Here is a 24556-nt window from a genome sequence, read left to right as displayed (position 1 = left end):
CCCACCCCTTTTGGGGGGGACAAGGGGGTGTCACCTCCCGGGTGGGGGACCCCAAATCCCCCCCCGCTGTTTTGAGGGGACACAGGGGTGTCACCTCTCTGATGGGGTGAGGGGCCACAAACGCCACCCCCCCACACCCCCCCCCCAGCTTTTGGGGGAGGCAGGGGACACAGACGTGAGAGGAGACACAGGAGGGGACACGGGGGAGGAGGTCCCTCTGTGTGGCCGCGGTGGCCCTGGGGACACCAGGACCCTCTTGGGCCACTGCGGTGGCCTTGGGGACGTTGGGCTTCCCCATGGGGACAACTCGACACACACACACGCCCCCCTGGTGTGGTTGTGGTGGCTTTGGGGACACCAGGAACCCCCATGGGGACACTTAAAGGGCACATGGGAGGGAGAAGGGAGAGGTGACACGTGGACACGTGGGAGGGGACACCACGGGGGGGGGGGACGTGGGGACAGAGGAGACGCGGAACAGGGACGCACACTGGGGACAAAGTGACACGGAACCAGGACTGCGGCGGTGGCGTGTTGATGTCGGTGGTCCCCAACAAAGCCGCTTGTCCCCTACTGCGGTGCCCGGGCCAGCAGCTCCGGGAGGGCAGCGGTGGCATCCCGGCAGCGCTGGGCCACGGTGGCGGCCACGGTGGCATCAGGGACACTGAGGGTGGTCAGCAGCCCCCGGACCACCCGCAGTGTCCCCAGGAGGTGGCCCTTGGCCAGGCGGGCGCTAGTGTCCCACAGCGCCTCGGCCGCTGCCACCGCTGCCACCAGATCCTCGGGGACACCAAGACCCTCCCGGGCCACCCCGGGAGGCTCGGGGCCACCACGTCCAGCGGCCACGGTGGCCTCGATGGCCTCGAGGCGGCACCGCAGGTGACAGTAGAAGAGGGTGGCCCCGTGACAAGCAGCCACCAAATGTCCCAGGGGGTCCTGGGCCACCTCCGCCCGCCGTCCCCGCTCCCTGGCCACCACACTCCCCACCGTTGCCACCGCCGCCTTCTCGGTGGCCTCAGTGGCCGCCTGCAGCCCCGCGCTGGCCTCGGCCACTCGCGTCCTGTGGCTTGTCACCACCTCGGCCAGTGTGGCCAACTCCGAGGCCACCGGCAGCGCCCGGGTGGTCGCCAGCAGATCCCAGCGCGCCTCGTGCTCCTTGTCCAGCGCCCCTTTCAGGTGGCCCATGGTGACCCCGGTGGTGGCCCCCGCGGTGGCCACAGTCTTGCAGGCGTCCCGCAGGCGGCTGGCGTCCCCGGCTACCGTGGCCCAGGTGGCCTCCACCGATGCCACCGCCTCCCGCCACTCGCGGGTGACGGTTGCCACGGTGGCCCAGGCGTCCCCTGTGGTGGCCAGAGCACGACGGAGGCGGGTGGCCTCGCCGTGACGGTGGCCCATGGCCCGGCAGATTTGGGTCACAAGGGCCACCAGCCCAGCCCGCAGCGAGCCCGCTGGCCCGGCCAGGGGGACGTCCCCTGGGGTGGCTCCCAGCTCGCCCAGCACGGCCACCACAGTCACCAACGGCTCCAGCAGCTCCGGGGACACCTGGGGACAAGGACACGGACGGTGGCAGTGGCCCCTTGTCCCCTCTGGGGTCCCCTGCCACCGCCCTGTCCCCTCTATCACCCCCCCCGCCACATCCCTTGTCCCCTCCTCAGGGTTCTCTGTGTCCTTTGTCCCCTCCCTGGAGTTCTCAATGGCCTTTGTCCCCTCTGGGGTCCCCTGGTGTCCCCTTCAGGGTCTCCTGATGCCACCCCGGGGCCCCCCCATGGCCCTTGTCCCCTCCTCTGGGTCCCCCAAAAGCCTTTGTCACCTTCAAGGTTCTCTGAAGCCACCCTGGGGTCCCCCCCATGGTCCTTGTCCCCTTTGGAGACCCCTGATGTCATCCCAGGGTCCCCCAATGTCCTCTGTCCCCTCCACTGTCCCCCTGGGGTGTCCCCCCCCTTCCCAGTGACCCCCCTGTCCCCTGCCGAGCCCTGTCCCCCTGTCCCTCACTTGCCACCCCCTGCCACCCCCAATCCCCCATCACCCTCCTGTCCCCTCTGCCACCCCGCCACCCCCCCTCCTGTCCCCGTCACCCCTCTGCCACCCTATTCCCCCTCCCCACTGTCCCCATGTCCCCTCTGCCACCCCCCGCCACTCTGCTGCTGCCCTGTCCCCCTGTCCCCCTCACTTTGTCACCTCCCTGGCACCCCGAACCCGTCTGCCACCCCCTGTCCCCTGTCCCCTGTCCCCCCTGCCCCCCCGATCCCCCTTGTCCCCTGTCCCCCTCTCTCCCCAATCCCCCCTGCCACCCCCATCCCCTGTTCCCCTGTCACGCTAATACCCCTGTCCCTTGTCCCCTGTCCCCCCCCGCCACCCCGATCCCCTCTGCCCCCCCCCCCCGCCCCCGCCACCTTCCCGTCCCTCCCCCTCCCCGCCTCCCCCCCTCCCCCACCCTCCGGCGCCGAGATTTGTCCCACCTCGGAGGGGACAACGGCCCCGGTGGCCTCAGGGGTCTCCATAGGTGGTGGCAGCGGTGGGGACGAGTTGGGGACACGCCGGGGGGGGGGACACTCACACACGCCGGGCCGGGAGGGGACAGCGGCGGTGGCAGGATACGGTCCCGGACCTGGGCTGGGCCTGCGGGGGCTGGGCGAGGGGCCGCTGCCAGCGGGGACGTCACCCACCCCGTGACACCCATAGGGCCACCCACGCCCCTCGGTGGGTGCCCCCCCATGTCCCCAACAGGCTCCCCCCACCCCTCCCATGGCCCCCAGTGTTCCCAGCGGGACCCCACAGTCCCCAGTGCCCCCCCCGGGATGTCCCCAGCACGGCCCCTCACAGCCCTCGGTGTCCCCCCAAGGGGGTCCCGCAGTCCTCAGTGTCACCTGGTGTCCCCCCAGTGTCCCCCCAGTGTCCCCAACAGCCTCCCAGGACCCCCAGTGTCCCCAGTGCAGCCCGATGCTCCCTGATGTCCCCCGTATATGTCCCCAACGGGGCTCCAGCACAGCCACCCAGTCCTCAGTGTCCCCTAATGTCCCCCCCCTCCATGTCCCAATATCCCCACAGCCCCTGATGTCCCCCACTGTCCACAACGCAGCCCCATGGTCCCCCTCAATGTCCCCAGTGGAGCCCCAACACGGCCACCCACAATCTGCATCATACCCCCCCCCCCCCCCCCATGTCCCCTGATGTCCCCAGCATGTCCCCAGTGCTGGCTCTGGCGCGTCCCAAATCTGTCCCCCACTGCTGGCCCTGCTGGTGGCCTCAGTGTCCCCAGTGTCCTCCATGGTGGCCCCAGTGTGTCAATAGAGCTGGGCCTGGCAATGTCCCCGGAGTGTCCCCAATGCGGGGAGCAAGGTGCCCTCAGAGATGTCCCCAACACAGCCCCAGTGATGTCCCCAGGGTGGCGATGGCTTGACCCCAGCATGTCCCCAACCTGGCCCCAATGATGTCCCAGGTGTCCCCAACGCCGTCCCCAACATGGATCTGCTGAGGGCCCTGATGTGTCCTCATGATGTCCCCCAGGGCCTGGGGACAACCTGGTGTCCTCTGACGGGGGTAGGGGTGTCCCCTTCCCCTGGTGTCCCTATGTCCCTGCTGTGTCCCCAACCCCAAGCAACAGCCCGGGGGCTCAGCCTGTCCCTGAGGTTTATTGGGGGGGACAGGGGATGGTGTCACCTCCCTGTCCCTGGTGACCTCAGATTATGAAGGGGACAGCTGGGAAAGGGGACATCCTGGTGACCCCAGAACAAGGAGGAACTTCCAGGTGTCCCCAAATGGGTCAGGGGACATCAGCGTGTCCACAGGATGGAGAGGGGACATCGGGGTGTCCCCAGGATGAGGAGGAACCTCCGGGTGTCCCCAGGTGGGACAGGGGACATCGGGGTGTCCCCAGGATGAGGAGGAACCCCCACGTATCCCCAGGTGGGACAGGGGACATCGGGGTGTCCCCCACGACGAGGAGGACACTCCCAGTCTCCCCGTCCCTACTCGTCCCCCGGCAGAGCCTCCAGCACCCGCTCCAACTTCTGCGTCCCCTCCTTGTCCCCCATCACTGTCCCCAAGGCCACCACCGCGTCCCCCAGGGCCCGGGCGCTGGCGGGGAAGCCACGGGCCATCTCCAGATCCTCGGTGACGGCGTCCACCAGGGTCCTCAGCTGACCGGCCACCTCCTCCAGCATCCCCAGGGTGACGTTGGCCGCAGCAATGGCCTCGGTGGCCTCGGCGGTGGCAGCGGTGGCAGCGGCGCTGGCCCGGGCCAGGCGGTTGTAGCGCAGCTCTTGTTGACGGTAGCGCCTGACGGCAGCGGCCAAGTGACGCTTGGATGTCCCCGCGCCCCACAGGGCCGCCTGGCAGATGAGGGTGACGGTGGCCAGGCAGGGGACGAGCTGGCTCTCCTGTGTCACCCCCAGCACCTCCCGCACCGCGTCCAGGGACACTGCGGGGACATCGGGGTGGGGACGGGGACATCACCTGGTGTCCTCGGCCCCTCCCAGCGTCCCCGGTGCCATCCCGCTCTCCTCACTCTTGTCCCAGTGTCCCCGTCCCCTTCCGGGTGTGCCACTACCCCCCCAGCGTCCCCTGGCCCCTCCTGGTGGCCCCCACCCCAGTGTCCGCAGCCCGTCCCAGTGTCCCCAGTCCCCTCCCAGTGTCCCCCAGTCCGTACGCCTCGGGGCCCGGGAAGATCTCTACTGGTCTGTAGGGCATTCGACCGGTCTTTACTGCTGCCTGCTGGTACACGCTGGGCTGAACTGCCCTGTGGAGCTCCTCGCTGGCCTGTGCATCTCCAGACTGGCCTCTAGGGCTCGGAGCAGGGCAAAGCTTCTGCTGGGCTGCAGGGTTTCCTACTGCCTTGTGCTGCTCTGTGGGGTTTTCTACGGGCATTACTGGTCCAGGCGGATCTGCAGCAGATCCCGGCTGGCCCCAACTGGTCCGTGCTGCTCAGGGCAAGGGAAAGTCTCCACGTGCCTGTACAGCTCCTTACTGGTACCTCCTGCTCCCCACCAGTCTGTAGGTTTCTCAGCTGGTCTGTCCTGGTCCCGGCAGACCTGTGGCGGATCCCTACTGCTCTGAACCCGTCCCGCCTGGCCTAGGCTGGTCCGTACTCACACAACGGGGTGCAGACGAGCAGCAGCGCCAGGGCGACGTTCCGGGCCACGCAGAGCCACCACCGGCGCCGGCGGTTCCGCCTCAGCTCCTGCTCCAGCTCGGCGCCGCTGGTGCGGGCGAACACCCCCAGCTTGCGGTAAAGATCTTCGGCGTCGAGCCCCGGCGTCGGCACCTCCATCGCCGCCGCCTTCCCCATCGCCGCCCTCAGCGCCGCCTCCAGCCTTGCCACCGCCACCTCCGCCTCGGCCAGCGCCGCCTTCGCCTCCGCCAGCGCCGCCGTCACCGTCCCCGGCGTCCCCAACGCCTCCGCCAGCCTCACCAGCGCCTGCAGCGTCTGCCCCGCGGCCGCCGTGGCCGAGGCCACCGCCGGGGCCAGTGGTGGAGAGGACATCCTGGGGGCACCCAGGCGTCGGGGGGGGGGACCCGGGCGTTCGGGGAGGGCACCCAGGCGTCCCGGTGGGGAGCCCTCCCTAGGGGCCCCGGTGGCCGGGACCCCTTCCAGGGACCCTGGCGTCCCGGCTGGGGGGTCGTGTGCCCCTACCAGAGGGACCCAGGCGCCCGGGTGTGGCCCCCACTGCCGCCCCAAGGCACCCGGGCGTCCAGACACGGAACCCATTTACTTCCTTTTCCTCACCACGGAGGGACCCAGGCATCCGGGTTTGGGATGTGTCCCCTCGCCGCCCCCACCTCCCCCTCCCACCCCCTGGCATCCCCCCCACAGTTCTCCCATTTTTTTCCCCCTCATCCCATGCACTTACCTTCTTGTGTCCCTTGGTTACGTGCCCCAACACTGATGGCACCTACGTCACCGCCACTCCCACACCCACACGGGACTCCGGCATCTGGGGCAATGGGAGGGACCCAGGCGTCCTTTGAACCCCGTTTTCCCCCCAGAGCCCAGATTTAACCCCACAGGGGCCAAAATCTACGTCCCAGAGCCTAGATTTACCTCTCAGGGACCAGATGTAGCTCCTTGGAGCCCAGATCTAGCTCCTCAGGACTCAGATTTACCCCTCAGGACTCCCTTTCTCCCCTTAGGTCCCAGATTTACTCCCGCAGGAGACACATTTCGCCCCTTGGAGCCCAGATTTACCCCCACACGGCTCAAATTTTTCCTCCAGGACCTCCTTCATCCCCTCAGGGGACACATATAGACTTTTAGAGTCTAGATCTACCCCCACAGGGCTCAGATTTACCCCTCAGGGGACACATTTCATCCCTCGGAGCCCAGATTTACACCCACAGAGCTCAGATTTACACTCAGGACCCCCTTTATCCCCTCAAGAGTGTTGGAGAATGGCTCAGAGACAAGGGTCCTGAGCCCCCAGAGCAGTTTTACGATCAGAGCGGGTTCTAGGGGCTGATGCTGCCTCGCTGATGCTGAGCCTCACTAGGGTTTGCCTGCAGCTGCTCGCAGCTGCCGATACAGGAGGAATGTCAAGGACGCTTCAGCCCTGTGTACCGTGGTGTGTCGAAAACAGGTTGAGAGGAATTAGGAATAGTGGTCTGAGAAACCCAGTGTTATGGTAACGGTGGTCTGAGAAACATTGTGTTATGGTACCGTCGTGTATCGAAAACAAGTCAAGAGGAATCAGAAATAGTGGCCTGAGAAACTCAGTGTTATGAGAAGCTTGTGCTGTAAGCTAACTGCAAGTAGGTGGGCCGTGCGAATACGACCTTTAGAGCTTAAGCCAATCAGCTAGTGACTAGTAGGCATAATAATTAGCGTTGTCTGTATAAATATATGTACCCTGGACCAATAAACACACACGTGGAATGATGCTCTATCTTCCACGATGAACCCGTCCCGGCGTGTCGTTCGTCCGCGGCTCCGCATCAGAGGACTCATTTACCCCCTTGGAGCCCACATTTACCACCCCATGGCTCAGTTTTACCCCTCAGGACCTCCTTCATCCCCTCAGGGGACACATATAGACCTTTGGAGTCCAGATTTGCCCCCTGGGGGCTCAGATTTACCCCTCAGGGGACACATTTCGCCCCTTAGAGCCCAGATTTACCCCTCAGGACTCCCTTTAATCCCTCAGGGGACACATTTAGCCCCTTGGAGCCCTGATTTACCCCCTCATGGCTCAGATTTACCCCTCAGGGGACACATTTCGCCCGTTGGAACCCAGATTTATCCCCTTAAAACTCGGATTTAGCCCCTAGGCCCCAATTTCTACCCCAGGCCCCACCCCTCGACCTCTGATTGGTGGATCCTCCCTGAGAGGGCGGGACCAGCCGCGACGCTCTCCGCACCGCCCCCCACGCCCAGACGCAGCCTTTCATTGGCCAGCCGGGAGGCGGAACCGGCTCCTTGCCGTTTCTGACTGGCTGTCCCTTTCGCGCCTCCGGGGTGAGGAGGCGGGTTCTCCTCTCGGCTCTGCGCGCTGATTGGCTGCGTCGCGCGGAGCGGGAGATCGGCGGCTGCGGCGCGTTCCGCGCCGTTGTGGGCGGGGGCGGATGGGTCGCGCTGAGGGCACCGGTGCGGGGGTACCGGGACGCAGCGGGGCCGGGGGGAGGGAAGCGGGGAGTTGGCGGGAGGCCCCGGGGCCGTGGGGCGGGGAGTCACTGGGATCGCGGGGGGGTCAGTGGGGAGCATCCGCGTGGGGTGAATGGCGAGTCAGCGGGAATATGGGGGGCGGTGACTGGGAGCCGCTGGGGCCACGGTGGGGGGAGTGGGGGGAGATGCTGGGAGCCGCTGCGGGGTGCGGGGGTGAGAATTGGGAGCCCCTGGGGGTTGGGGGAGGCGTTGTGGGGGGGTGGGACCGGCAGTCACTGGCTCCACGGCGGGTTGAACCGGGAGTTACGGGGGGGTCACTGGAACCGGGTTGGGGCAGGGAGTCGCTGGGGCTTACTGGGAGTCATTGAGGCTGGGGGGGTGCCGGGAGCGTGGGTGGAAGTGAGCAGGCCTGTACTGGGAGTTGCAGGGACTTGGAACAGAGGGTTACTGGGAGTTAGTAAATCCATGAGGCGGCTGCTGGGAGTTACGGGGACTGGAAATGAAGGGGTGCCGGGAGTTACTGGGCCCTTAGAGGGGGTGGCTACTGGAACTTACTGGGAGTTGTCCCACCCCAAGGTGCCACCAATGGCCGAGAGTGAGCACCGTGGTATTGGTGAGCCCCGGGTGCCTGGGACCCCCCCCAAACCCCTCTGGGGTTCCCCCTTACCCCCCCCAGACACTGGGGTCCCCCCCCTTGGTCTGTTGGGCCTCATCCCCCCGTCGCACTTCACGCTCCGCCCCGCCAGCACCAGGTAAGGGCTCCCAGTTACCCTGCGCCCAGTGCTCCTTGTAAGCCTCCCAGTAACCCCCCAGTTCACCTAGTTGCCTCACCCCCCCCACACCCTAATTGCTCTCACTCCGCTTTCATACTCCCAGTAGCCCCACCCAGTGTTCCTGCTAAACCAGTAGCCCCCAGTGCTCTTTGTGATCCCCCAGCAATACCCACTGACCCTCCCCGTGCGCCCCGTAACCCTCAGCCTAGACACGCAGGTTTCCTTTGGCAGGCCCCTGGGGGCGGGGCTGGAGGCTGAGAAGAGGCGTGGCCAAGATCTGGAGGCGGAGCTTTATGCTGAGAAAAGGCGGAGTCAAGCGCTGGAGGCGGAGCTTGAGGCTGAGAAAAGGCGGAGCCACGCACTGGAGGCGGAGCTTGAGGCTGAGAAAAGGCGGGGTCAAGGCCTGGAGGTGGAGCTTGAGGCTGAGAGGGGGCGTGTCCAATCGCTGGAGGCGGAGCTTGTGACTGGGAGGAGGCGTGGTCAAGCCCGGGGGGCGGAGCCTGATGGGGGACAACCCATGGGGGAGGTGAGCCCAGCGCCCTGGGGGCCGTGTCCCCTCCCCTTGGGGGTGTGGTGGCCCTGTCCCCAGGGTGTCCCCATGGTGGGGGGACGTGTGGCCCTGTGCCTCTGCTGTCCCCAGGATGACTTCATGGTGGGGGGACACGGTGGCCCTGTCCCTTTGTTGTCCCTATGATGGGGGGGACATGGTGGCCCTGTCCTTAGGGTGTCCCCACGGTGGGGGGGACATGGTGGCCCTGTCCCTCTGGTGTCCCCAGGGTGTCCCCATGGTGGGAAGGACATGGTGGCTCTGTCCCTTTGTTGTCCCTATGATGGGGGGGACATGGTGTCCCTGTCCCTCTGGTGTCCCCAGGGTGTCACTCTGTCCTCACAGTGGCCCCAGGGTGTCCCAGTGTCCCCATGCTGTCCCCAATTCCCCCCTCCCAGTGCCAGGCCCAGGTGCTGTTCCAGGCCCGGCTCAGCGCCCTCGGCCACATCCTGACCCTGCAGGAGCACGAGCTGGGCCGTGAGGTGGGGCTGGGGGGGCCACGGGGTGCCCCTGGGGGGGGGGGATTTGGGGGGGCACAGGGGGCCTGGGTTGCTTTGAGGTGCCCCTGGGGTGTCATAGGGTGCCCCTGGGGGGGATTTTGGGGTGATGGGGGAGCCCTTGGGTGCTGCGAGTTGCCCATGGGGGGCAATGGGATGCCATGGGGTGTCACAGGGGGATCCTGGGGGTTAACGGGGCAACCCAGAGAGGTGTGGGGGAGGGCAGTCCTGGGGGGGGGTCAGGGTATCCCTGGGGGGTCATGGGGTCCCATAGGTTGCCTCTGGAGAGGTTTTTGGGGTGCCATGGGGGTTTTCTGGGGTGCAACGGGGGGATTTGGAACCCACTCAGGGGTGCCACAGAGGAAAGCTTTTGGGGTGCTGGGGGGGTGGGCACTGAGGTGCAGCGGGGTGGTTCTGGGGTGCAGGATGTTAAGCGGGTGTCTGGGTGCCCTGGAGCACCCACACCTCCCCCCTCTCACCCCTCAGCTTCCCCCCTCCGGGGTGCCCATGGCAATGGCCCCCCCCCAGCTGCAGGCACTTTTGGGGCGCTGGCGGGAGAAGGTCTTCACCCTCCTGGTGCAGCTGCGGGTGCAGGAGGAGGCGCAGCGGGTGCTGCGGGCGCAGGTGGGTGCCTGGATGCCTGGGTCCCTCTCGGGGGGGTACCTGGGTCCCAGCTGAGGGATCGGGGGGTGCCCAGACTCCTGGGTTCATCCCCGGGTGGGGTGCCTGTGTCCCATCTGGGGGTTTTGGGGGTGCCCAGGTGTGTGGGTCCCTCCTGGGGGGTGGCACCTGGGTCTCATCTAGAGGAGGTGGGGGTCTCCTGGACACCTGAGTCCCTTCCAGGGGTCACCTGTTTCTTTTGGGAGGGGGCTCTCCCGGACACCTGGGTCCCTCCTGGGACACTCCTGGGTTCCTCAGGTGGGGACACTGGAGGCGGCGGTGGCAGCGGGGACGCGCCGGGTGACACGACTGGGGCTGAGCCTGCGTGAGAGGGCGGCCAGCGCAGAGCTGCAGCGTCGGGACACCGAGGTCAGCTGGGACACGGGAGGGGACGGGGGGACATGCGGGGAGCTGCCGGGGACATGCATGGGACATGCGGGGACACGCGGGGGAAATGGGGACATGTGGGGAACATGCTGGGGACATGGGGACCTGCTTGGGACATGGAGGGGACACATGTGAGACATATGGAGACACACTGGGGACGTGTGGGGTAAAGGGGGGCCTGGTGGGTACATGGAGACCTGCTTGGGACGTGCTGGGGACATGGGCACCTGCTGGGGACATAGAGCCATGCTGTGGACGTGTGGGGACACGGAGGGGGACATGCCAGAGACATGAGGACATGCTGGGGACATGAGGACACGGAGACATGTCCAGGCCGTGCTGGAGATGGGTTTGGGAGACACTGGGGACACAGGGGTGGCTTGGGGACATCGCAAGGGACCACTTAAGGAGAGATTGGGGACATCGATGACCAGTGGGCAGTGACCCGGCCAAGGAGGTGACCCAGGGTGGGGACAACTTGGGGACACAGGAGGGCTTGGGGACGGGTTGGGGATGTGGTGGCATTTGTCCCAGCGCCTGGCACAGGAGGTGATGCGGCAGCGGGGACGCGCAGAGGCGGCTGAGGAGGCACTGGGGGAACTGGCCCGGGCGGCTGCCAGGTACTGGGAGGAACTGGGGGACAACTGGAGGGGTCACTAAGAGGGACTGGGGAGAACTTGGTCACCAAGGGGGATGGAGGGGGGTGGAATGGGGAAGAAATTGGGTGGGAGGATGGGGTGCCACTGGGAGAGCCTGAGGGGGACTGGGATAGGAGCTGGGAGAGTACTGGGAGGCACTGGGGACACTGGGAGTATCCCTGTCCCCATATGTCACTGTTGGCCCTGACCCTTTGTGTCCCCCTGTCCCCCCAGGCTGGCCGGGGTGGTGACAGCACGCGAGGCTGAGGTGACAGCAGCCACCAGGAGCATGGTCACCCTCAGCGCCCGCCTGCGCCGGGCAGGACAGCGGCTCCGTGTCCTCCAGGGTATGGGGACAGGGGACACAGAGGCGAGGGGGGTGACACGGGGACAGGGAGAGAGACATGGGGACAGGGAGAGGATGGGGACACAAAGACAAGGAGGGGGACATGGGGAGGGAGACGTGGGGACGGGGGACATAGGGACATGGGGACAGGGAGGGCGACGTGGGGACAGGGAGGGGGATATGGGGATGGGGAGAGAGATACGGGGACAGGGAGGGAGATATGGGGACAGAAAAGGGGATATGGGGATGGGGACAGGATAGGCATGAGGATGGGAACAAGGTGGCCCCAATGCCACTGTCACCCCTCCTCCACAGCAGGTGGCCCTGGAGTCACCCTGTCCTCTGTCCCTAGGGCTGGTGGCCCCAGCGGTGGCCTTGGACCGGCCGTGGTGGCAGCAGGACCCAGCAGGGGACAAGTGAGTGATGGGGGAGGGCCCGGATGCCTGGGTCCACTTTGGGGGTGTTGAGGGATGTTAGGGGACCCCGTGAGTGACATCGGGACCCTGAGGGTGGCATGGGGACACTGGAGGGGTCATTGGGACCCTGGGAGTGACTTTGGGGACCCCAGGGGTGACACAGTGGCACTGTCCCCACCCTGCTGGCCCTGACGCCCGTGTTGTGGGGCTGGGGGTGACGCGGTGACGCTGTCCCCAGCCCAGTGCCCAAGGTGACAGGCAGTGCCCATCGGCTCGCGGGGATGGTGGCCAAGGTCCGGCGCAGCGGTGAGTAGGGACATGTTGGGGACACACTGGGGACACCGGGCAGGGGACATCACTGGTGGGACACGAGGGGGTACTGGGCAGGTGCCAAGGGACACACTGGGAACACCACAGGGACCCAGTGGCGCCCTGTGCCCCTGTGGGTGAGCGGTGGCTGCCGTGTCCCCACCGTGGCCTGTCCCTGTCCCCACAGGCACGGCCTTGGGGGCGGCTGAGGAGGTGACACACAGCTGGGTGACAAAGGATGAGGTGACGCAGGACGAGGTGAGGTGGTTTGGGGACACAGAGAGGGGACGTGGAGGGGCTGGAGGTGGGGAAGGGGTGGCAAGGGGGGACACTGGGCTAGGGAGGGGCGGTGGGGGGGCTACACTTGGGGACAGGGATGGCTCCTGTCCCTGTGTCACCCCTCATGTCACCCCCAGGCCATCCCCCGTGAGGACAGGACTGGCCACCTCCCCAGCAGAGGTAGGTCTGGCCCGTGTGGCACCCGCAGGTGTTTCTGTATCCCCCCTGGTGTCCCCATGTCGCCCTTCATGTCCCATGACACCCCCGGGTGCCCCCCCAACGTCTTCCCCAGTGTCTCCCCCAGACCCAAATGTCCCCAATGTCCCCCCCAGCGGCGCTGGGCTCCCTCGTGACGCAGCTGCAAGCTCTGGGCGCCGCCATCCTCGGAGACGACGGTGACAACAGTGACTCCCCCTGACCTTACTGCAGACCCAGGCATCCGGGTGAGTCACCCCCGTGACCCCAGCCCGTGGGAAGGGGACCGGTCTGGCCCAGTCCAGCACTGGTGGGACCCACACGTCACCTCATCTCTTCCCAGATGTCACTCAGCTCAGGTTATGGCTAACGCAGCTTGTGCCGCGTGTCCCGGGGCGGGGACACAGGGAGGGGACATGGGGGACACTGGCTCCACGCTTGCATCATCACCTGGGCAACTCATTTTGCTCATAGATGCACAAATTAACGAGTTAACGAGCTTTAAGTGCTGAAACCTCATGACTGGAGTGGTGAATAAGCAAGCGGTGAATAAACTACTCCGTGCACAGGGGATTGAGCCCTTATTTGCTCATTAGATTTCTTAATGAGCTCCTAGAGTTTAATTGACTGAGTAATTTGAGAGATGCAAATGGCCCGTGACACGTTAGTGATGTCAGAAGCGGGGTCTCTCCTGGACATGTCCTGAGGAAACCGCTTGGATTCGTGCGTGTCCGTGCCGTGGTGAAGAACAGAAAACCAGATGTTGAGCGGCATCAAGTGGGAGAAAAAATTGAAGGAAGTGGGACAGTGACATCCCAAGTGGGATTTGTCCTGGCTGGATCCTGGTAATATTTGGTGGGAATTTGGTGAACGATGAGCTTCATGTAGGTTAGAGGAAGGAAGAGGAGAAGATGCCATGTGCTGGCGACTGGGCAGTTGTTTGGAGCAGCGAGGGATACGATCGATGAGTTGGAAGAGAAAAATGAGGAAGAAAAAAAATGAGGAAGTGAGGTGTAAGCGATTAGAAATGCAAAATAGATTGCTCGAGTCAAAACTTCAACCCCAGGTAATTGCCAAAGGTGAAGAGTGCAGAAGGAGGTGGTTGGAAGCGTCTTTAGACCCAGTTCATTGTGCTGTGGGTGATGATGGTTGGGATACCTGGAAATGAGCAGACTACCTGCAGGTGTTAACGAGGATGATTCCCTGCCCTCCTGGCAGCAGTAATTAACAACAGAGCGCGCCTGCAGGGGCACAAAACTCATCGCCAATTAACTGATCTTGGGGAGAGACACCAGGAGAAACGCCCACGGAGGAGCTGGCATGGATCTGGACAGCCAGAGCCGACCACCACCACCTCGCCCCTGCTGAAGCTCCGTTGGTAGCATCAGGTCTGGGTATATTGGCTACCACGGCGCCAAATATTCCCAATCCCTTCCAAATTTGGGCTGGGGACACACCCTGCATCCCACAGATTGTGGGAAGAAAAGCTCGGAGCTTTTTGGATCGGGAACTCTGAGCTGAGAAATCGTGAGATTTACCTGTTAAGACAGGCTTGAGCGGTATTATTTTCCAGTATTTTCCAATAATATCTTGCAAGAATTTAATTATTTTTAGGTTCTTCAATGTACCCTAGTAGATTTACCAGTCAGCACCTCACGGGATAAAAACCAGGTGAGAACCTCAGCTAAAAGAAATTGAATAAAAAAGAGACTGTCTCTGTGCAACATACAAAGGGCAAATCAGGAAACGCTCATGGAGATGATGGGAAATATGTTCTACTGGCTGGCTTCCCCCTCACTGACATCTTGTGATGGTCCTCTGGGGCCTGCGTTAGGAGATGGGGGTGATGCCGTAGGATTTACAGGGATAACGACGGGAGCTGGAGGACGGGAGCTCTCAGGGATAGACCCGAACCTACTGGCACTCAGCCTAGACTGAGGATTTACAGGAAATCAGGATTTGGGCTCGGTTTGGTGGAAACACTTGCCGCCACTGCTCCTACCACCGAGGATCCGAGGTCCTGAGATGATGGTCGTGGTTAATGATTGCCGCCCTAAACCATTCCTCTTTGGCTCGGGAGTCCGAACACCGATGGCAGATAAGGACAACTGGAGAGCTGCCAACTGCTGCTCTTCTACCTCACCACAAGAGAGCTAACATTCCCCGATGCAAATTAACCTTCTGGTGTTAATTGCCTTCTTCCTGGGTTGATAAAAGAGCTGGGAGAAAGTTGTCGAGTTCATTGCCCTCCAACTCTCCAGTATGACCAGTAAAGAAACCCAATGGCAAGTGGTGACCATGATATGATGTTGTAGTAGGTGGATGCCCAGCAGAAGCTGTGGAACAGGCCGTGGAGGTGATTGTGACGCACCGAGAGTTAATTGAGGTAGAGGACAGAAAGAAAGAAGGACCCAGCTGGGAGTCAGATGGAGAGGTGGGAGGAAAGTGGCTCCTGCTGAGGTCCTGCAAGAAATCCAAGAGTTGCCCATCCCCAAGAATAGAGGAGTTGCGTGCTGTGACAGGGCCTTGAGGATTTGGGGAGGACACATATTCCAGGATTGCATAGAATAACGTGACTGCTCCATAACTTACTCAAGCAAAATGCAGTCTGGGCATGGAGCCCACCACATGAAGAAGCCCTGAAGCTTCTAAAAGCCAATGTGAAGGTGTATCAGCCGTTGGGACCCTTCCACCCCATGCAGCCTCTCGCTGAGGAGCCGGGTGGGAGAGATGGGATATTATTGGGACTGCGTCAACAAGGAGCTCCAAGGAGCTCCAACTCATGGCAGAGTGCTCAGCACAGTTCCTCAACCTTTGAAGAGGTTCTAGCAGCCTACAAAGGGTTGGGAGCAACCAAACCCCCAACTTGGAGAAGTTTCATGTTCCACATGCCGATACTTCTTAAACCTCTTGGTGGCAAACCACCACCTTTAGGTGTAGCACCTAAGACCACTGTGCAGAGGTGGGACTGTGTATCCATCACAGGTGGCTTGACCAAGGAGAACAGAGTCGCTGAAGCTGTGGAGCGCGTAGCAACGGCCACTGAATAGACGGAGCCTCCGTGTTCTCCTACCCAGGATGCTCCTGAAGTCAATCCCCACCAACCAGATGGTGTCTGACTGATGGGGTGCTTGTAAAACATTGGGTGAAGGGCAAGGCACGGCTGCTGCTGGATCTGTGGCTGATGGATTTGTGGCAACGGAGCGAGTCGAAGGTTCTGCTCAACCAGTGGAGCTCCAGGGCATGGTCTTAGCTCTTAGAAATGGTGTATGGGCCGTGTACGTATGGACCACGTACGTATGGGCTGGTGCTGTGCCATGGCGAGGAAATTGGGCAAAAGGCAACTGGCAGATGGGGAACGGAGATGTATGGAGAAGAAATATTGGGAACAAAGATACCAGATCACCATCTCCCATCCTACTGCTATTGGGGATGGAGCCACACACCAGAAAAACACTGCGTGAGTGGCCAGATGGACTGCTGCAGGCGACCACCAGTAGAAACGTGGCAGGATTTTCTCCTACCGTGAATATCGGGTGGTTGAATGGCTCCATGAATGGTGGGGACACAGGGAAATGTATCGTGCAGCAAGACCATGTTGGCCAAGCTCTAAGCAACAAGCAGCCCCACCAGTGACCACTTTTGGATTTGGGAAGGACAGGAGGAGTTATCATAAGTCACTTAGGGAAGGGAACGTCCCTTGGGACACTTGGTAAGTTGACTCGATCTCCATGACCCCAACCTCTGAAGGATGGAAATGTATGAAGACCTGAGTTGAACGCGTAACAAGTTTGGGTAATGTTTTTCCCACCAGGCCCTGCAGCAGGATTAAACCAATGGTCTGGTGTGCACCTGTCGCTGCAAGAGATAATAAAATAATTTAAAGTTAAAATGAAAATAAACATTTAAAAATAGGAGAGGAACAGTGTCCTGAGCACGGCGTTAAGTGGACTTTGAAGCCCTACCAACCTCTGAGGGAGGGTGTGGTAGAAAGCTGGTGGGGGATTAATTAAACAACTCAAATGGTGAAATGATGATGCTAATTAGGGGAAGAACTTGTGCGAGGCCATACAAGTGTTGAACTCACAGCAGAATCCTCCGGGTAGTCCACTCTAGAGAGGCCCATGTGCTGACCCAACACCAGCAGGATGCTTTGATCCCCTCCAGGCATCCAGGAGGGGGGGGGAAGAATCGACACCCATCCCTGGGGGAACGCCGGGTGGGAAAACACACTTCTGAGGGAAAAGGAATATGGGAGATGGTGGGGGCGCGGTGACTCGTTCCTGGGGCTTGCGTGTGACCCAAGACCTTGGTCTTCTTCCTCCCTAGGAACCGCTGACCTCCTGGATGAGCGTGTGGAAAGTTGTTGAACCTTCATCCAACGGAAAGTATCCACCTAGAAAGTGCAGCGAGTGTTCCCGGGAGTTTTGTTAACAGCCGGTGAGGTGCTACCACCGGAGAAGATGTGGAGAACATCGAAAAAGGCAAGAACCTTCATGCGACGGACAATCCAAACCCTTCCCTGAGGAAACCCGCACAGATACTTGATGGATAATCAAGGAAACTCAATTAATCCGTCATCACGTCCCAGCTGGTGACTGCCACCGTAACGCGGACGCGGACACCCAACGTACCCAGAACCCACTGGTGGGGCAGCAGGAACTGAGGTGTCCACCCACCCACGTGCACCCACCATTTGTGCAGTTGGGAGTAGGGTGCATCTAGGAATGGGGACCAGCTTGGCACTGGTGGAACCCTCACGTTACCCTATAGGTGACGGTGCCATCCCAGTCTGGACCAGTCCGGGACTGGTAGGATCCCCACATCACCTTGTGTCACCTCCCAGGTGGCAGTGCCACCCCAGTTTGGCCCAGTCTGGCTCTGGTGGGACTTCACATTCCCATGTGTCGCCCTGCAGATGACAGTGCCATCCCAGTTTGGCACTGGTAGGACCCCCACATCACCCCACAGGTAATAGTGCCGTCCCAGTATGGCCCAGTCTGGCAGTGGTGGGACCCCCACATCGGCCCATGTCACCTCCCAGGTGGCAGCACCGTCCCAGTTTGGCCCCAGTCACTTACTGGTTCTCCCCATCCCGGCATCCCATCACTTTTATTTCTTTCTCTTTACAGCTTTGCCCCTTTTTTGCGCTGTTTCGGCCCATTAAAGCTCATGGGGTGACATCACCAGTGGCACTGTGTCCAGTTGGGGGTGGCACTTGGGGACACGAGTGTCCTTGAAGCACTGGGGGGGAGAGGGGGGTCCACGCTTGGGTCCCCCCTGGGGACAGGGATGTCCCCAGAAGGGGTGGGAGGGGACACTGGTGGGACCTCGTGGAGACTGGGGTGTCACCAGGGGGGCCACAGGGCCTGGGGGTGGCAGCAGGTGGGCAGAGGGGCCCAGGGGGCTCCTGTTGCCATGGCAACCTGGCTGGGTTGCAGCGCGGTCCCCATGGCAACGGCCATCTCGCCCCCCCCGTGCTGCTATTGGCTGGTGGGGAAGCGGAAGCCAGATTGAGGGCAGGAACCAGGCCCTGACCTGGGAGCTGGGCCCAGACTGGTGCAGGGTCGAACTGGGAACCGGCCTCAAACCGGGAGATCCCAGAGCTGGGACAGGGATGAATCCCCAGGCCAGTACAGGGCTTCAGCTGGGCCAGAGCTCCGAGCCGGGCCTAGAACCCTGAACTGGGCCTAGAACCCTGAACTGGGCCTAGAGCCCTGAACTGGGCCTAGAACCCTGAACTGGGCCAGATCCTGAACCGAGCTGGGCCTAGAACCCTGAACCGGGCCAGATCCTGAACCAGGCTGGGCCTAGAGCCCTGAACTGGGCCAGATCCTGAACCGAGCTGGGCCTAGAACCCTGAACTGGGCCAGATCCTGAACCAGGCTGGGCCTAGAACCCTGAACCGGGCCAGGTCCTGAACCGAGCTGGGCCTAGAACCCTGAACTGGGCCAGATCCTGAACTGCACTGGGAACTGAGCTGGGTCTAAAACCCTGAGCTGGGTCTAGAGCCCTGAACTGGGCTGGGAACGGAGCTGGGCCCAGAGCCCTAAACTGGGCTCAGAGCCCTGAACCGAGCTGCGTCTAGAACCCTGAACTGGGCCAGATCCTGAACTGAGCTGGGCCTAGAACCCTGAACTGGGCCCAGAGCCCTGAACCGGGCTGAGAACAGAGCTGGGCCCAGAGCCCTGATCCGGGCCCGATCCTGAACCGGGCCAGACCCTAGACCGTTCCTCACCCCCCGCCCCCTCCCCCCCGCTCCCGTCCCCCCCCTCACTCGCAGGCCCAGCACCCCCCTCCCCAACGCGCCCCCTGACAGAGCGGCCGGTGCTTGGCCAAACCGCTGCGCAGGCGGAAGCGGCGGCCGCAGCGCTCGCAGGCCCGCCCGGCCCCGTCGTGGGTCTTCATGTGCTCCGTCAGATGGTGCTTCAGCTTGAACCGCTTGTGGCAGGCGGCGCAGGCGAAGGGCCGCAGGCTGAAGGTCAGCATGATGTGCCGGTCCCGCTTCGGCTTGACGGCGAACCGCTTGCCGCACAGGCAGCCGAACCGTTTGCCGTCGGGAGCCGCCCCCAGCTTCACCGGGGCGTGAAGAGCTTGGCCCCGGCCCAGGATCTCGTTCCCGTGAAGGTCCACCGGTTTCCAAGACGGCTGCGGGAAGACGGCCGCTCCACCCGCTGCCACCATCGTCCCGCCGCCGCCGCCCGCCGGGATGACGTAGCTCACCTCCGCCGGCGCGAAGCCGCTCGCCAGCTCGGCCGCGGGCAGGAGGCCCTCAACCGCGGCGGCGTCGCCCGCCTCCTGCTTGATGTAGAAGATCTTGGGGGGCTCGTGGGCGTCTCCGGGCGCCCCATCTTCCTCCTCCTCCTCCTCCAGCACGATCTGGAGGGCGTCGGTGGGGCGGTGGCGGCGGCGGTGGCCGCCCTCTTCCTCCTCCTCTTCTTCTTCCTCCTCCTCCTCCTCCACGCAGATCTTGAGGACCTCCTCGCCGGCGTCCTTCAGGAGGGAGCTGAGGGATGTCGCCGCCGCCGGCGCCACGTCGGTGGCCACACGGATTTTGAGGACCTCCTCACCGCCGTCCCTGGTGAAAGACGGCGTTGTCGCCTCACCGCCGCGGGTGGCCCATGAAGAGCCATCGCCACCGCGCACGGGCCATGATGACGACGATGATGAAGACCCATCCCCACCGCGGGCAGACCACGAGGCTGTTCCATCACCACCGCGGGTGGGACATGGGTTGTCGCCACGTGTGCTCCACGAGGATGATGACGCTCCATCACCACCGCGGGTGGGACACGATGACCCGTCTCCACCACGGGTGGTCCACGATGACCCTCCATCTCCGCCATGGGTGGTACACGAAGAGCCATCACCACGGGCGGGCCACGACGACGCTCCATCGCCACCACGGCCGGTACACAAGGACCCATCTCCACCACGGGGGGCCCAGGATGATGATGAAGACCCATCGCCACCACGAGTGCTCCACGACGAAGCCTCACCTCCGCGGCCGCTTGATGATGACGATGATGTCCCCTCGCCGCCCCGCCCAGCCCACCGGCACGCCCCGCCCTCCAATTCTCTCAGGATCTCCGAGCACTGATCCACCACGTGCCACATCTGGAGACCGCTGGCCACCAAGAGATGACCGGGCAGGGCCTCCAACAGCAACGTCAGGCGCCCCGAGTAGATGAGGTGCAGGAGCCCCTCGAAGGCGTCGGGGTCGATGGCGGGGGGCAGCAGCAGGCGCCCCCCATCCTGCAGAAGCAGCTTGTCGTGGAAAAAGGGGGACGCGGCCGCCAAGACGCTCTTGTGGGCCGGGAAGATCCGGCCGCCCACGTGGACGGCCACGTCGCAGAACTTCCCCTCCAACCGCAGGCGGTTGAGGGAGTCCAGGAGCGCTGCCGCGTGCTGGGGGAAGGAGATCTGCACCCGGCCGCCCTCCGCCGCCATCCTCCCCGCGACGAGCCTGCGGGGACAGCTCTGTCACACGGGGCGGGGGGCACCTACTTGCCCCCCTTGGGGGCCCTGTTGCCCCACAGGGGGCCCTGTTGCCCCACAGGGTGCCTCGTTGCCCCACGGGCCACCCTGTTGCCCAGTGAATGTTCTACTGACCCATGGGGTGCCCTGTTGCACCCTTGGGGGCCCCCTGGGGGCTCCTCTTGCCCCATGAACTGTTCTACTGCCCCGTGGGGTGTCCCCTTCCCCTCTCCGGCACCCTGTTGCCCCACAAGCTGTTCTGCTGCTCCATGGGGTGCCTTGTTGCCCCACAGGCCACCTGTTGCCCAGTGAATGTTCTACTGACCCTTGGGGTGCTCTAGGAACCCCTTGGGGGCCCTGTTGCTCCTTTGGGTGCCCTGTTGCCCCGTGGGGTGTCTCGTTGCCCCGTGGGGTGTCCTGTTGCCTCCTGAACTGTTCTACTGACCCAGGGGGTGCCTTGTCGCCCCACGGGCCACCCTGTCGCCCCACGGGCCACCCTATCGCCCAGTGAATGTTCTGCTGACCCTTGGGGTGCTCTAGGACCCCCCCGGGTGCCCCGTCGCCCCCTCGGGTGCCCCACGGGGCATCTTGTTGCCCAGCAAATGTTCGACTGACCCACGGGGGGTGCTTTAGAGCCCCACGGGGCACCCCATTGCCCCCCTGGGTGCCCGCTTGCCCCGTGGGGTGCACGGTTGCCCCCCTTGGGGTGCTCTATTGCCCCTCGGGGTGCCCCCTATAGCCCCCCCATATAGCCCCCCGCGTAGCCCCCCCTATAGCCAGCCCTATAGCCCCGGGGCGGCCCAACGCCCCCCCCCCGCTCCTGCCCCCCCTGGTTCACCCCCCCAACCCCCTCCCACCCCAGGGACCCCCGGGGATCCCCCCGCCCCCCCTCGGGACGCCCCCCGGTCCCGTCACGTGACCGCGCGCCCCGCGCTCACCCCCAGCCACCGGCGCCTCCGAGCGGTGACGTCGCCGGGAAGCCCCGCCCCCCCCACTCCCCGCTCCCGCCCGTGCGGTGACGTGAGCGGGGAAGCCCCGCCCCCTCCGCCATGCGCCACTCTTCGCGCGTCCCCCCCCAAGCCCCGCCCCGCTGGGAGCTGCGGGAAGCCCCTCCCACTCCCGAGCTCCCGCCCCCTCCCGAGGCCCCCGGAAAGCCCCGCCCCTCCCTAGCCCCGCTTCTCCGTGCGGCGAGAAGCCCCGCCCCACCCCTCCCCTCCTGCCGTTAACACGGGCCCTACCGCGGGAAGCCACGCCCTCATAAGCCCCGCCCCCTCTTTTTTCTAAAACCCGCCCCCGCCAGGAAGCCCCACCCCCTCCGCACTCTCCCTTTTTCTAAACCCCACCCTGTCCTTAACCGTTCCTTTGCCGCGGAAGCCCCGCCCTTCCACCCTGTCTTTATTAAACCCCGCCCCCGCATTAAACCTCTCTTTGCTAAACCCCACCCCCTGTCTGTAAGCCCCGCCCCCTCCCCCACACTGCCTTTACTAAACCCCGCCCCCTCATTATCCTTCCCTTTTAGAAACCCCGCCCCCTCGCAGAAGCCCCGCCCCCCCTCCCCAAACCCCGCCCCACCCGGCAAGCCCCGCCCCCTCCCCCCCGATAAACCCCGCCCTCCACCAGCCCTCCCTTTGCCAAACCCCGCCCCCTCAACTCAGCCCCGCCCCCCCCCGCCCCCGCCCTCCCCCTCCCTCTCCTCAACCCCGCCCCCGCCTCGCCGCGATCGGCTGCCCCCCCCCGCGCCCCGCCCCCTTGTAGGCGGGGCTACAAGACCGATCCGAGTTTATTAAAGGCTCCGCGGGCAGCGGCGGCCCCGGCGGGGGTTGGAGCCAGCCCAGACCCGCCCTGGGGCCGCCCGCGGGCGGCGGATTGTCGGGGCTGCGGCGGGCCCGGGCCGGGGCGCCGGGGGCACCGGGGGCCGCTGAACGGGGGGAGGGAGGGAGGGGGGAGCCGGTGAAGCGGGGGGGGGGGGCCTGGTGCAGGGAGGGGGGGGGGGGTTGGTCCCGGTGCATTGAGGAGTCCCGGTGCAGGGGGGGAGGGGGGTCGCGGTGAATGGGGGGGGGGGGTCTCCCGGTGCATTGTGGGGGGGCGCCGGTGAATGGAGGGGGGGGGGGGGGCGGGGAGTGCCGGTACACCGGGGAAAACGGGGTGTCCTTGTGCGTTGGGGGGGTCCCAGTGCACGGGGAAGGGGGGGAGGGTCTGGGGTGATGCACAAGGGGCGCCCCCCCACCCCCCCCCCCCGGTGCCTCAGAGGGAGGGGACACCGGTGGCACATGGGGGGGGGGGGAGCAAGGGACGATGCACGGGGACACCCCGGTGCCATTGCACGAGGCTGATGGTGCAGGGGGACATCCCCCCCCCCCCAACACCCCCCCCACTCCGTGCTGTCGCACGAGGAAGGTGCTACACGAGGACACCCCGGTTCCGGTGCACGGGGACACCCCCATCCCGGTGCACAAGGACACCCCGGGCGCGGTGCCCGGCGAGGCTGTTGCACGACAGAGCTGGACGTGCGGGGTCGGGGGGGGGGGGGTTCCTGCGGCTCCTGGTGCACGGGGTGGGGGGGCGATGCACGAGAGACGATGCACGAGTGGGAAAAAAAAAAAAAAAAAAAAAGGGGTCGGGGGGCGCTGCTGCAACAAGGAGGTGTCGCATGGGGAGCTCCGGTCCTGGTGCACGGGGAGGCGATGCACGAGGGCTGCCCCGGGGCCTGGTGCACAAGGGGAGGTGATGCACGAGGGGAGGTGATGCACGAGGGGAGATCCGGTCCCTGGCGCACGAGGAGGCGACGCACGAGGGTTGCCCGGTGTCGTGATGCACGAGGGGAAGGTCCGGGCCTGGCGCACGGGGAGGCTGGTGCACGAGGGGTGGTGATGCACGAGGAGCTGATGCACAAGGGGAGGTCTGGTCCTGGTGCAAGGAGGGTGATGCACGAGGAAGGGAAGGGAGGGGGGAGGGAACTGGCCTGGTCCTGGTGCATGGGGAGGTGATGCACGGGGAGCTCCCGTCCTGGTGCACGGGGAGATGCCGCACGAGGGATGCCCGGTCCTGGAGCACAAGAAGCTGTTGCACGAGGCCGCCCCGATCCCGTTGCACGAGGCCACCATGATCCTGAGGCACGAGGGCATCCCCCACCCCCCTGCCCCCCCCTTCCCCCCGCCGCCCCGGTTCTTGCTGCACGAGGAGCCGACGCGCGAAGCTGCCCCGGTTCCGATGCACGAGGAGCCGGTGCACGAGGGCTGGCCTGATCCTGGTGCATGAGGAGCGAATGCACGAGGCCAGCCCAGTCCTGGTGCACGAGGCCGTCCCGCTCCCGGTGCACAAGGTTGCCCCAATCCCGGTGCACAAGGAGCTGTTGCACGAGGAGCCGGCACACGAGGCCTCCCCTGACCCCACTGCACAAGGATCCGATGCACGAGGAGCTGATGCACGAGGCCACCCCTGTCCCGGGGCACAAGGAGCCGTTGCACGAGGCCTCATTGTTCCCATCACACAAGGAGATGTCGCACAAGGCCTTTCCCCCCTCCCCCCCCCAATCCTGGTGCACGAGGAGCCATTAGCACGAGGGCTCCCCGCTCCCCTCGCCTGAGGTGCCGTCGCACGAGGTGCTGGTGCACGAGACGCCCTTGCCCGAAGCTTCTCCGTTCCCAGCGCGCACGAGGAGCCGGCGCACGAGGTCCCGGCGCTGTGGGGAGGGGTGGGGGGGGGGGGGGTGGGGAGCCCTTTGCACGAGGAGCCCTTGCGGGGAGGTGCTGCCGCACGAGGAGCTGGCGCACGAGGAGCCTCCCCCGCTCCCGGCGCACGAGGAGCCCGAGAAGTTCGGGGGGGGGGGGGCGGGGCGGGCACGAAGCCTCCAAGCTCCTTCGCACGAGGGGCTCCCCGTTTCACACGAGGCCAGGGCAGGAGGGAGGGGAGGGGAGGGGGGGGGTGGATTTTTGTAT

At 64.5% G+C, this 24556-nt stretch overlaps 4 protein-coding genes across 11 annotated transcripts; 1 reads left to right on the top strand and 3 right to left on the bottom strand.

Annotated features, from left to right (window-relative positions):
- Positions 1–519: 519 nt before the first annotated feature.
- LOC122153606 lies at positions 520–4154 on the bottom strand. 2 transcript variants are annotated; one of them, XM_042794026.1, is made up of 4 exons: positions 4145–4154; positions 2726–2728; positions 2460–2628; positions 520–1542 (listed from the first exon to the last, which is right to left on the bottom strand). In XM_042794026.1, the coding sequence occupies exons 3-4, from the start codon at positions 2499–2501 to the stop codon at positions 571–573; spliced, it is 1014 nt and encodes a 337-aa protein (XP_042649960.1). In that variant the 5' UTR covers positions 2502–2628; positions 2726–2728; positions 4145–4154; the 3' UTR covers positions 520–570. The 2 variants fall into 2 exon arrangements, with proteins under 2 accessions (XP_042649960.1, XP_042649959.1); XM_042794025.1 differs by lacking the exons at positions 2726–2728; positions 4145–4154 and having other exon boundaries at positions 2460–2697.
- On the bottom strand, positions 3614–5974 carry LOC122153607. The gene is made up of 3 exons (XM_042794027.1): positions 5850–5974; positions 5092–5483; positions 3614–4420 (listed from the first exon to the last, which is right to left on the bottom strand). The coding sequence occupies exons 2-3, from the start codon at positions 5480–5482 to the stop codon at positions 3969–3971; spliced, it is 843 nt and encodes a 280-aa protein (XP_042649961.1). The 5' UTR covers position 5483; positions 5850–5974; the 3' UTR covers positions 3614–3968.
- Positions 5975–7539: 1565 nt separating this feature from the next.
- On the top strand, positions 7540–17827 carry LOC116960182 (coiled-coil alpha-helical rod protein 1-like). Of its 7 annotated transcripts, none has more exons than XM_042794031.1 (14): positions 7540–7576; positions 8271–8346; positions 8599–8893; positions 9313–9396; positions 9898–10035; positions 10330–10440; positions 10993–11078; positions 11331–11443; positions 11795–11858; positions 12097–12164; positions 12355–12425; positions 12584–12626; positions 12779–12889; positions 16971–17827. In XM_042794031.1, the coding sequence occupies exons 1-13, from the start codon at positions 7555–7557 to the stop codon at positions 12862–12864; spliced, it is 1257 nt and encodes a 418-aa protein (XP_042649965.1). In that variant the 5' UTR covers positions 7540–7554; the 3' UTR covers positions 12865–12889; positions 16971–17827. The 7 variants fall into 7 exon arrangements, 4 of the variants coding, with proteins under 4 accessions (XP_042649965.1, XP_042649963.1, XP_042649964.1 ...); XM_042794029.1 differs by having other exon boundaries at positions 7547–7584; positions 8171–8346; XM_042794030.1 differs by having other exon boundaries at positions 7560–7576; positions 8171–8346.
- Positions 17828–18914: 1087 nt separating this feature from the next.
- LOC122153608 (zinc finger and BTB domain-containing protein 9-like) lies at positions 18915–21596 on the bottom strand. The gene is made up of 2 exons (XM_042794055.1): positions 21557–21596; positions 18915–20607 (listed from the first exon to the last, which is right to left on the bottom strand). Exon 2 carries the CDS (start codon positions 20589–20591, stop codon positions 18915–18917), a length of 1677 nt encoding a protein of 558 aa, XP_042649989.1. The 5' UTR covers positions 20592–20607; positions 21557–21596.
- Positions 21597–24556: the final 2960 nt, after the last annotated feature.

Source organism: Tyto alba, unplaced genomic scaffold, assembly GCF_018691265.1.
Source record: "Tyto alba isolate M040663 unplaced genomic scaffold, T.alba_DEE_v4.0 Super-Scaffold_200000178, whole genome shotgun sequence".
NCBI classification, from domain to species: domain Eukaryota; kingdom Metazoa; phylum Chordata; class Aves; order Strigiformes; family Tytonidae; genus Tyto; species Tyto alba.
Note: the sequence above shows the minus strand (reverse complement) of the source record. Positions and strands in the feature narration are given on the sequence as shown.

Coding starts and splice junctions, on each gene's coding strand:
- LOC122153606 (XM_042794026.1), bottom strand. CDS start 2,501: ATGGAGACCCCTGAGGCCACCGGGGCCGTTGTCCCCTCCGAG. Junction 1,543..2,459: donor GGGCCGTTGTCCCCTCCGAG/GTGGGACAAATC, acceptor CCTTGTCCCCAG/GTGTCCCCGGAGCTGCTGGA.
- LOC122153607 (XM_042794027.1), bottom strand. CDS start 5,482: ATGTCCTCTCCACCACTGGCCCCGGCGGTGGCCTCGGCCACGGCGGCC. Junction 4,421..5,091: donor GCTCGTCTGCACCCCGTTGT/GTGAGTACGGAC, acceptor ATGTCCCCGCAG/TGTCCCTGGACGCGGTGCGG.
- LOC116960182 (XM_042794028.1), top strand. CDS start 8,060: ATGAGGCGGCTGCTGGGAGTTACGGGGACTGGAAATGAAGGGGTGCCG. Junction 12,165..12,354: donor GGCCAAGGTCCGGCGCAGCG/GTGAGTAGGGAC, acceptor CTGTCCCCACAG/GCACGGCCTTGGGGGCGGCT. Junction 12,426..12,583: donor ATGAGGTGACGCAGGACGAG/GTGAGGTGGTTT, acceptor TGTCACCCCCAG/GCCATCCCCCGTGAGGACAG.
- LOC122153608 (XM_042794055.1), bottom strand. CDS start 20,591: ATGGCGGCGGAGGGCGGCCGGGTGCAGATCTCCTTCCCCCAGCACGCG.